The 12,045-nt window shown below is 43.7% G+C and overlaps 1 protein-coding gene and 1 long non-coding RNA gene across 3 annotated transcripts in view; one reads left to right on the top strand and one right to left on the bottom strand.

Moving 5' to 3' along the window:
• The window catches only part of LOC100119620, a 43,363-nt gene that overhangs the window by 12,368 nt on the left and 18,950 nt on the right, over positions 1–12,045 (bottom strand). Inside the window, exon 6 of one of the 2 annotated variants that reach the window (XM_016982427.3) lies at positions 1,096–1,310. In XM_016982427.3, the coding sequence (XP_016837916.1) occupies positions 1,096–1,310 (215 nt within the window). The remainder of the gene's footprint in view (positions 1–1,095; positions 1,311–12,045) is intronic. The other variant, XM_008206820.4, reaches the window with a different exon arrangement.
• On the top strand, positions 9,256–11,144 carry LOC100680264. The gene is made up of 2 exons (XR_512104.4): positions 9,256–9,514; positions 9,915–11,144. It is a non-coding gene; the product is annotated as an uncharacterized LOC100680264 (long non-coding RNA).

Raw genomic sequence — 12,045 nt, 5'->3', positions numbered from 1 at the left:
CCATCCGAAAGTCAGAAGATAAAGTCATACTCGCGCTTGAAACTTCGGTAACGACTACGTGGGAGTCTAATGTAAATATAAACAGCCGCAGCTACTACTTAGGCGTCCTCTATACATATAGCGGCTGCTTGGGAAAACGAAAGGGGTTGAAAGCAGCTTTCAAAGAGACGAAAAGAAATCATTGCTCAGGATCAAAGCGTCATGGAATTTATTACATCTCGCGCTTTTGCGTTTGAAAAAAAAATGTCACGAGACGCAATCACGAACGCTGTCAGCCAAGTGAATTTCACGCCGCGTGAGGACACTCGTGGAAATAAACGTGTATATATTCAATCAACAAAAATTGTATGGGACAAGACTACATTAAGGTTCAAAAATAAACTTTGAAATCATTGTTGATCAGATATTATGACTTTATTGAAATCTCCTAACGATCAGGTCCTGGTGTGAGCTTCTCTCACAAGTTGTCGCCGAGAACTGATGCTCTACTCATTAAACACCGCCGAAAACTCGGGCTCGCTAAAACAAAGACGCTTTCCCGAGGACTACCGAAGGGACTCGAAACAGTGCGCGCGCTCCTCTATATCTATAGCTATACACACGCAGTCATGTGCCCACGCGAACGCCTCCCGCCACTCGAATCTCTGGCTTGGTAGTCACAGATCAGCCCTTTAGCCTCTCCGCACTGAAAGTGACTCTCAAAATCCGCGGAGTAAAACTCCTAGAGGGGGTCGTGGCAGTCTAGGAATGATTATAAAATAACTCCTAACCGTACTGGCCCGAAGCCACGAATCGCCTTGTCGATTCGCGCATATGAGAGCCAAATGACGGAGAAACGTTCGCTAAAACTACCAATGGGTAGAATATATTATTGATAAAGAATAATTACGTCGCACTTGCTTTTATCCCTAGCAGCCCTCGGTTACGTCCGAAACACTCTACGTTGTCGCATAAAAAGCATAAATTTCTACAGACTATAAGCGAATCAGCGCACACTACTTCCTTTCGATTTTTCAACAAACCTTATCCGCATGCGTCTCCCGATAAAATCTGTCATCCACATCAAAGAGAACGATGATAAAAAGGCTCAATTACCCAACTTACCAAGGCTGGCGTCGTAGGTGTTCATGTACTCGCTGGTCATGAACTGGGATACCAAGGCTGTCTTGCCGACACCGGAATCGCCGAGTAGCACGACCCGGTATTTCGTGACCTCCTCTCCCTCGCTCTCGGTGCTGTCGGCTGCGACGCCCTGACCACTGCAGCAGCTGCCCTCGAACGGCGATCGTTCGCCCGACACGTTGCTGTTTCTGTGTGAACAGACAAGAACAAAGAAACGAACCATGAGATTTTATTCTTTCAAAATTCCCGCCAAAGGAGCTTCGTATAATCCGAGCTTGCGATCGGGGAATTCGTAATTGGGCTAATGAATATAGTTGTTTATTGCAATAGCAGAGATTGCGCGCGCCCCAACGCTATTAAGCTAATAAAGTGTTTGACGTTCCTCCCCTTAATGGCTTTTGCTTAAGCCCACAAACGCGCACGAGGGTATATTGACACAGCAGAGCTTTTGAAGTTAAACGCGGGGTGACCGCCGCGAGTATCACGAGTCTTCTTTACAAAATCGTTCAATTCCACGCGAGCTATGCGCGCAAAAATGTGAGCGAAATTTGAACGATTTGCATAGAGCTTATTCGCGACGCGCAGCGATTGAATTCCTCGAGGGTGCGCAGGATGCATATTTATGAAGGTGTACGCGTGTGCGACGCGACGGTCATTTTGTGCGTTTCAAAGCGGGGTTACGTAATTATTGTTGTCCCGCGTCGCGTAACCTGGCCAAAGGGGGGGGGGGGGAGAAAAAATCTTCTCATTATGAAAGGCCTATGGATTATTATGTATCCCGTCGGGGATTTGCACGCGTGCTAATGAAGGGGCTTGCGTAACCCGCCGAAGCAGAGCTTACGCTCGCGGACAAATGAATTCGTTAATGCACGTTAAACGAGGGGAAGGTCATAGGTAGACAGGGATGGAATTTTCAAATTTTCAGGGGATTGAGAGGGATGATTTTTTTGGGACGGAAATTGAGGCTGAATCTGACAGTCTTTTGACTTTTCGTTTGCGCGCGTTTTTTCGAAATTGAAAAACGTCGCGTGTTGGGCTTCCAGCGGAGTCTGCTAAATTAAACAAAACTTTGGTAGGAATAAACCTACATCGCCGCGAAATTTATCAATGAATTATTTTCATCATCATCCAGTGCACATATAGTCCGGTTAGAAATACGCTAAACTCTGAAAATCGATATTTTTTTCTGCCCCGCGCAGTTTTTCAGTCCTGCGAAGTCGAGAAAAACTGGGTCGGGATAAAACGAGAAGGAAAGCTCCGCAAGCTCGCCGTATACGCGCAAAAACCAGCATCAAATGATCGAGACTACTCGAGTATACCTGCAAACAACGAGTACAAAGGCAAAAAATAAAAACAAACTCGTTAATTAATCAACGCCTACATCAGCGTTCGCACATCTCATTTTCAAAAATCACTCGCCCGCAAACTCAACGTCTGGTGTGTGGCCAAGTCCCATTAAAAATGAACGCATATCGCGTTTCAATAATTCAGCTTGACGACGACCTCGTTCAAGACTAAACCATAGAAAGAGAGAGCCAGACAGCCGCGTCGCGCGCATAGAATGAGCGAAGAAAAGCTTTATTCTATTTACCTGTTTCTCTCTGTCCCGCAGGAGTAGGAGGAAGAAAAAAAGTCCTCGTCGAAAAATCTAACAAGCGGAGCGGATTGCTACAATTACGGCAGCAATTAGGAGCCGCGCGCACGTAGCTACACGCGTGCGTGCCTTTGTGAAAAAGCACAAGACAAGTGCGCACCTCTCTTTGCGCGCGAGACTTGAATAGTCCGTTGCGGCTGCTGCTGTGTTTTATCCTTTCATATACCGCAAGCTCTGCGTTCTTAAGTGTGGAATAATGTTGGGCTAGCAATTAAGAAGTGTAGATTATTTTTTTGTTGAAAAAATCAGAGAACACGCTGCGATTAATTTGAAGAACACGCGAACGGAAAGCTCGAATTTCTTTGGTCGGTTTTCTCGCGTCGAATACTGATTTTATACGTAGTAGTACATAGTAGTAAGGCTGTTTTCTTTCACCCTCTTGTGCCGCACGACTTCGCGCGGGGAAAATTAATAAGGCGATTCGAGAGCTCGAGGCAAAGCTTTAGCGGAAGTTCCTGCGTCGAACAGTCCGCAACACAAGTTTCAGCCTCCCGTAGCCGAATAGCCTGCGGGCAATTAATCTGGGTAAGAGACGGAGGGGGAAATGTTTATATGAAACGGCGATCGTATAGCCGGCTTTTTAGCGCATTTTTATGATCGCACGTTGTGCAGTTTCGACGCGAGTTTACGAAGTTTTATTTTTGATCGTATTTATCGACGCCAGCATCCGACATCGATAAATGATACATTTATATTTTGACGCTTTATACACTCGATTAAATATGTTTATCTTCTCTTATACGTACATAATACTTTTAATGGCGTATTCCAATTAGTACAGCTTGAAAACTGATATTTCATTCAGTGTCGCGAAAGTACTGAGACCAAAGCGTACAAACTTTTAAAAACATTTTGAAAAAGCTAAATGAAAACTCATCGCCGTAAAAAATTCGCCCTCTTATGCGCAGAGCTTTTGAAAAGCTTCTTTTACATCACCGCGCTGACCAGCAATCTGATTGATAATTGAACACGCATATCCCTTTCTGGCTCCCTTTTGATGTCCGTGCACGCGATGGAGGCAAAGCACAATAAAGCTCGTGCTCGATCAAAGCGCGAAATAAGAATGACGGTTCGCTTCACCCTTTCTCGCTTTCTTTATCAGCGGCCTACTTCCTCCTTTGCGCTTTCACTATCTTCCGCAGGGCACATGTGTGTCCGAAGGGAGTAATGGTGTCTTATATCGAGTTTTTCAAAGATACGGTCTCTGGGAAATGAAATAAGAAAGAGTCATGGATAAGTCAGATTTTTCTTCCGTTTCTCGATTCAGGAAGTCAGTGTTCTTCTTTGTTCTGCAAGCGAAGAGTGTAAAAAGAATGTAACGAGCAAGTGAAGCAATTTGGGATCCCGATTATGAAATTCAACGTGGTAAGCTCCCTTTTGATGAGAAATAAGGAACTTTCATAGTGTCGTTTAAATAATTAAAATCTAATTATAACAGTTTACTGCGGAATTATCAGATTTTATAATAGGATATCGCTTTCTTCGGGTTTAGCGAAATCTTCGTTATAACAGCGTTAATGAATCCGATGAGCCGTTGCTATTTTACTTATTTTCCGTCCTTTGTTCCTAGAAGCTTTTATAGGCAAAACGAATAAAAACCTATATCCATGCGCGGATGAATAGATTAGATCGAGGAGGGAAAAAAAGCGTTCGATCCCGTCGCGCGCAAAAAATCTCAATTTAGACGAAAAATAGAATTCGAAACTCGAAATGTCCGAATAAATTAAAAAAGAAACCCCGTTGATATCGTCATTACTGTAACAAAAGATGGCAAAGCTAGATACGCGCGTTCCTGAAAAAAAAAAAAAAATTGCAACAGCACGATATAATTTCCAAGCTCTTTCTGCGGATAATCTCGTGATTTGCGATACGGCTCGAGTCCGCACGCGAAAAGCTCTCGCGCAAGCTCGTTAAAATTTCCTCGGCTTGCATCTGCAAATCAATCACAAGGCGCGGCAAGCCCTACAGGTTAGATTAGAAGAATCAATTATACGCTTAATTAATTTCCCTTTCAAGAGCCGAGAAGTTGCGAAACGATGAAAAGATTTCCGCAAGCGCTAAATACTTCCTCGATTTAGGTCATCATCGAATTGCGCGGGTGATGATTTGCGCGAACTTTGTTGCGGATTAGAATATTGGGTAATGAGGTTAACATAAATTTCCGAAAGCCGGAGAATTAATTTTTTTTTTCATTAATTCGATTTGAATTCCTGAGGTAATTACTGGGCCAAGTGGTTGCAGCAGTTTAAATGTCGATAAATTCTAATAGAAAAACCTAAAATGTCCAGCTTCAGTCGCCGCAGTAACAAGTTGAAAGCTGCAGGTATAGCTGTATGTAGTTGCTGCGGCTATAGTGGAGAGCTCTAGAGGATAGTAATGTAATTTAGCTCTCTAATGCTATTCATTTGTAGTTACACTAAAACTGCTTGGCTTTAAACGAACGTGACGGTGATTTAATGGAAAACACTCGGGCTCTGGTACGTTGGAGAAAAAGCGGCGAGAACTAATCGGTTCATCCAATTTCGCATTTCGGAATGCCTAATATCATTATAACGACACGTACTTCGTCCAAAATTTATTTTTGGTGAAAATCGCAAGAAAAAGTTCGAGAAAAACAATCGTGTCGCTTCTAGCAACCTAAGGATTACTCGTCGAACTTGGGAACTCTCTGTATTCAAATGACAGGCAAATAGTCGAGTATGCGCGCATAATTAACGACTCTCCCCACCCGCCACATGCCACTGAGCCGATATAATCTTTAGGTCCGTCCAGTCGGGCACGTATCGAGTAGCCATAGTATACACCCGCTGCGATGCCCGTATTGTTCACCCCTCGATAATTCAAATGATCTTTGACCAGTGTCGGGAGATTCGAATCGGGTTGATAAGGTGGACTAATTTGACGACGCTTATCAGTCCGAAAGCTTCGCACAAATTTCATCGCAAATACACAACCTTCGAAATATATCGAAAACTCAAAAACTACTCTTTTAATGAACACGCGAAGCTGCAGTAATGTATTTCTTAACGAGCGAAGCTTCAAGTCTCGCATTGTTCTCGCGATAATCCAAAGGATCTTTCGTCCGCACGCAAATGCTGGAAAGAGGGAAACCGCGTACACGTATAGCTGAGAAATATTCGCGCTATGCATAGCGGGAATACGTGTCGTCGAGCGCGTTTATTTCTAGAGAAGAATGGCTCGGGATAGAGGAGATAGCGCCGGCAAAAAGGGCTTGGACTACTTAGCGAATGAGCGGCCCTCACCTGAACTGTTACGTTGATCTTTTTTTCTTCTTCTTTTCGAAGGGTTTTTTTAATAAATCCTGCGAGAAGGAGAGAGATCTACGCGAGATTAGCCTGGTAAATTCTCGGGTAATTCGCTCTAGTCACGTCTGAGCAATGAGCGCGAATTATATAGAATCGCGAAGGCGAATCGATAACGCGCGCGAGCTTTTGGCTATTTTCCGAAAGTCTGTAAGGCATTATAGCTCTCGGCCCTCTGCGAATAATAGACTCTGGGTATATAAATTTAGAGGCACCGAACACTAACAATCGCTTTTCCCCGAATAGACAGACGCGAGGAATGCGATGAGTTTCGTAAGCGGCGAAACCTCTGGCAGTTAATTTGCGACTGCATTCTCTCGCTCGTACTATATAAGTTCCTTTTTTATTCAGTCCGTGTCGTTAAATAATTGATGAAATGAAAAACCATTATACTACCGACCATATCCGAGAGATTCAGAGGCTCGGGAATAAGCGAGTACTATATAGAAGAGGAGTAAGAGTGGTCTCTTCGACATTGACGCGCCGGGAATAGATTTACGTCTTACCTTCCGCCTATGTACCGGAGCCTCGGTCTATTTACAAAAGACCTACTGTTCTCCCTCACTCTCCCATCCGTTATCGCGTAGCCGCAGTCGTTTCCTCTCTCGGTTTTAGCCGACGCCTTCTTATTCTGGAGTGTACAGCGGTGTGTTGCGGACAACGATGGGAATCGCGTGGCTTGTAAACTTGCTGATTGCTGTGTTGATGAATGGGACGGAGGGAATGAAAAAGAGAGGCGTCGGGAAGAAATTTAATGCCTGATGGGTAGACAGCATTGGGTTAGGCTGAAATGAATGGTTTTGTGAAGAAAAAGGCAAAGGAAACGTGTTGTATAAATTTATTCTTTGGGCTCGATTAGTAAAAGGCGCCAAAAACGATTTGGCACCTGTCAGCTTTCGAATTTGAATTGGAAAAGAATGTAAATGAATATGAATAAACAGAATTTAATCAAGCTACATTTTTAAGAAAGAAGACGTACAATTTCGCAACCTCGCGCTCGCGAGGCAGATAAAAGGGACGCAGAATTCAGGGAAGAAGGACAAATTAATTTAGCGCATGCATAATTTATCCTCGAGGACGTGACGATCTATAGAGCCGCAAGCTCAGAATGAATCTCCCCAAGAGAGCGAGAGAGAATGTATTTATCATCAACTCTGGCTCACCTCCTAAAATCGGAGAAAAAGTCGTTTCATCGAGAATTGGCGCGAAAATTTCGAAACGTGACTCACAGACACGCACAAACACAGCAGTGGCGTGAAAAAAGTGCTGCTAGACGACGGAAATACGACGGTGACTGCGCGACGACGCGACGATGACCCCCAAACATACACACTTCGTGTGTGAGTCGGGCTGCTTTTTTTAGACCTCAATTCGTCAGCGGAGCTTACGAAAAGCTCGTCCGTCTTTTGTTTTCCTTTCTCTCTCGACGCGCTTGATTAACGATTTGTCTCTCGTATATCCCTGTACATGTGCGTTTTTCCGGAAAATTCACAACAAATGCGTCAAAGCTTCGGATACATCGACGTGAAATTTCTCTCGAGAAAGCTCGCTTCGAAGTAACGTTAGCTCAGAAAGTTTACCTCGGCATCGTCGAAACGGCTCTGCTCTCATCATCCCACACAACAAGCGCCAAGAAGACGTTGAGAGGATTCCTGGCGCGCGTGTAATGAGTAATTTCTTCTTGGGCGTGCTCGCAAATTGGAAAAATCAAGGGCTTTTCCTCGCCTCTAGTGTCTACACGAGGCTCTCGTGTATAGGGGGTGTGTTGAAGTGCATTGATCCGAGAAGCTGTACTTTTTTTGCGAGCTGTTCGAACTCGTAACATTGAGACGGCGTCGATAGTAACATCGGGGAAAGTTTTCCAGATTCTAAAGAAGTGCGAAAGTCCGTTACATTGTCTCACTCGGCTCTAGTGCGAGCTTTCCCGATTTATCAGGAAAGTTCGGTTTTAGCGAAAATCAGGACTCTTTTTTTGCCATCCAATTTCGCGAATAGCGTATCCGGACGTGAGGAAACACTGCTTTTGATATAGCGAGTCGTGTAAATTGTTTCAATGTAACGAAAAGCTCGCTGAAGCGTGTATTAATTGCGTAAACTTCGCGATTGACATAATCCGGACTTTTATGATCAAGTTCCTAGCGGCGAAATGTATTTAATTCGCTTTCTCAAAAGTTTCCAATGATTTCCATCAGTCGTGAATTCGCGACTGAGGCGGAAACCAAACTAATTATGCTCGAAGTTGGCGAAGCTCGTCCGATTCGAATAAATTTGACCAAAGGTTTTAGAGATCCGTAGGATTTTAAGCGCTAATTAAACTCATCCTACTTTATCAGCAGATTACTCGAGATAAACTCACGGATATATCCTTGAAGACTTTTAGCAGTGGGTCATCTCGTGCAAAGCTACAATGCCGAAGATTACGAGTCTGCCGCATATCGAGAGGTTCAAATCCGAGATGCATAATCCTTCGCGGTTATTCCATTGTCCTGCGCGATATGATTCAAAAGATCTTTCTCTTATTTTATTTTTCATGCAAATGCACCGCGCGCGCGCCTGAAAGAGAATCTGCATATAGCTGGAAAATATTCCCTCGCATAATGAGGACGGGGTGTGAGAATTTTTTTCCTTTCGAACCGTCGGAATATGCAAACTATATCTATACACGTTTATAGAAATAGTTCCCCCGTCACTCAGCCGAATCTCTCGTCGGAAAACAAATAAACTTGCACATCCCATCACTTATGTAAATGACTCATCAGCAACGAAAAAAACTTAACTCACCGGCTGAGAGAACGTTTCGAAACGTCCGAGGCGCCGAAACCACGAAAAAGGGCAATAAATTCCCTCTCCTCGCAATAACTCCGACCCCCCCTAACGCAACATTTTTAATATCCCCGGAAGCCGAGCCCCGTATAGCCATCACCGAAATCATCGTCCGTTAGCCAATAATCTCCGCCATAAAAGGCGCAATAATCCGCCCCCTTCCCTCCTAGAAGTGTCGCGCTCTCGTCAAACTGCCCGAGAAACAAGCCTCCAATAAGACCGAACGAGGTCGGATTCTCGACTGAATCACGATTCGAGAAAAAGAAAAAGTCCGAGATCATTGACTCACGCGAGGAATTCGGAAATTCTCGTCGCCGCGCGTCTCGGCCTCTCTTCCCACCACGCGAGAGCTTTTCGTACATCCCCCCACCAGTCGGCTCCGACGGAGAAGCTATTAAGCGACGCTCGGCCACTTCTCCCGGCAAAGTCTAGCTGACGGTTTAACGCGCAACACTTCGAGCTTGCGGAGCTTTCGCTGCTAGTAGAACACGTTCTGAGGCAGAGACATTAAACGGTGTCGCGAGTTTCTTTTTCGATAGAGAAAGAGGTGTGAGATAGGTTGTAAACGAGTTCAAAATGGAAGTTGCTAAGGGTGAGTGTGTTTCCATTTTGTTTACATTTCATACACGAGGTGAAGTTGCGGCTTGCAGTGTAATTCGATTTCGAGCTTTTAACGGCGCACTTTCAAACACGCGTCGCGTTATTTTATGCAATATATACTGACTATCAAACTGCTGATCAGGGCAGATATTTTATGCTTGTATTTTAATTTACACTCGAGTTTATTATAATTAATCTGAATATTGCCAGAACTGAATGGAAATTCGATCGGCTTATTTCCGTGCGGTATTCCTCGATAAAATGTACGTTCCCCTCGTTAAAAAATAAACACCGGCATTCCGAGGTTTCACTTCATTATTGTTCAAATTAATCGATCCCATCAATTATAATTAACGAATCCAAAAATAATTCCGACAATCCTTCGTCAACAGTAAACGACAACGCCCAGAGCCTGGTCGAGCAGTTGTCGGACTCGGCCAACATCACGGCGCTCTCGCAGTCGGTGAAGACTTCCTCGAAGACGCAGAGCGTGCAGAGCAAGTCGGTCATCGAGTCGTCGCAATCCATCAAAACCGTCACCTCCAGCTCGATGAGATCGCACAAGTCGGTGGAAGTCGAGGAGGAGATCGAGTACGAGGAATAGAGCTTGGGAATCGGAGCCTCGATCTGTGCGGGAAGTGAGAAGAGCTTTACTCGAATTCACTTGACCTGCGCCGCCGCTCGTCTTACCGCAAAATCTTTTTTCGGCGAATCTGGGACGGCTGGGGAATTTTGGGAAAAAATTAGCTCCCGAACCGATGTCGAGCTTTGGTTTCTCTTGTTTCTCAATAAGCTTTCCGTCATATTGACTCGAAAAATATTGTCGACGGACTAGTGATACCGTCAAACGTGTTTAGCTAGGGCAAATAAAATCTGTTATTTATTTTGATATGCATATCAACAACGGCAACAAAATTCTCAACGAAATCTCGAGAGACAGCAAAACGATGTGCGAAAGCGTGCGAAAAGGAGAACACGGAATGTTAGGCTCTCTGGATCGATCGCTATCTGGACGTTTTCCAAGCGACGACCGAGCGAGAGAGGCACGCGCGAATAATAATTCCTTTTGTCCCGGTATTTATCACCCACAGCTGCACTGCTTACATTGTTTGATTTTCGACGACAACTATTATCGCCAACAGCTTTTTTTCAACTTTTTCGGCTCGTTTAATTAGGACAGCTGTTGTTCGCACGTTCCCGCGGTTTACACGGCTGCTGAGCACTGACTTGTGTATTTCGAGGTCTTCGTTGCGAGGGGCTGACTTTATTATTAGACTTTTAGCTCTTTAGTGTTATACACGCTTCTTCTCCTTTGTTCGGGAAAAATGCGCGCGGATCAATGTATAGGCAAATATTTGGGCTTGAGATAACATTTACGTTGCGATTTTCCGCGGTGTATTTTGGGGTAAACGACTTTATATAATTATGTGTGTGTTTTCTTTTTGTACGAAAGACGTGTCGAAAACGAATTCTAATGTTTAGAAAAGAGTTAAAAATACACTCGGCTAGGTGTAAAGAGGCTGTTGATTGTAAGTTTCCTACTTGTCGTAAGTTAAGATTTCTATTTGTATGAATTTGTTAAAAAAATATTGTTGAAAATAAAGAGGTTGGAAAGCAGCATGGATCGATGTTTTTAATTGAAAACGTTCTATGATGCGAGTAAATTTCAATACACATGTTTGATGAAAGGGAAACGTTGCCAATTGGCACTTGAAATTCACAACATGTGAACTACATCCAAACTCGTCGAATCTTTTTTAACGTCCTTCTTAATTGTCCTCAGGGACGAAAGCAATAAATTTATTAGCTGGTGGTTTATAACGTTCGGATGTGCTCGAATGTTGCAATAGTTGTTAAAATATCGAGACGAAGACACAAAAGTAATTAACACAGTTTGAAAGAAAATATTTTTATACTCGCGGTTCGATACAGTAATGATAGAAAACGCAGAGTAGCTTAAACAATGTGAGTCATCCCTGGCTCTCACGTCACTTTAAAAGTGATGAATAGAGCAGTTTCGAAAAACAGTCTATGATGAGAATTTATGTTTTCTCGGGATGTCAAACATTGATGCATCACTTACAGAAAAATTTAACCCAACCCTGCGGTATACAAGATTTATGCCCCGTAAATGCCAATAGGAAAATGTTGAAATATCTCGAAATCCAGCTAGTGTACCTACGTCGTTATACAACATAGTTTATCCTTCAAATGCACAGACGACTTCTAAAATTACAAGTGCATACTTGGATAAACTTCTCTGATCTATATAACAAAAAACAAAAGAAGAATCGACCAATACCCTCGATTGACCCCGGACCAATAACACACACATAGTTCACCCCCAGGAATCTCCAATTTCTCGGATCATCGAGTCTCGCGCGCAATAACGGTAATAACGCGCGAAATGATAGGCTCTCCGAGACCTCTCATAAAAAAGCTCTCTCGAGGAAAAAGAAAGTGAGAACTGTGTACAGCGAAGAACAAAGAGAGCCTCCGCAGAAAATGAGATCGGGGATCATC

The sequence above is a fragment of the Nasonia vitripennis genome, chromosome 2 (assembly GCF_009193385.2).
Source record: "Nasonia vitripennis strain AsymCx chromosome 2, Nvit_psr_1.1, whole genome shotgun sequence".
Taxonomy (NCBI): domain Eukaryota; kingdom Metazoa; phylum Arthropoda; class Insecta; order Hymenoptera; family Pteromalidae; genus Nasonia; species Nasonia vitripennis.
This window is presented reverse-complemented; position numbering and strand designations above follow the sequence as displayed.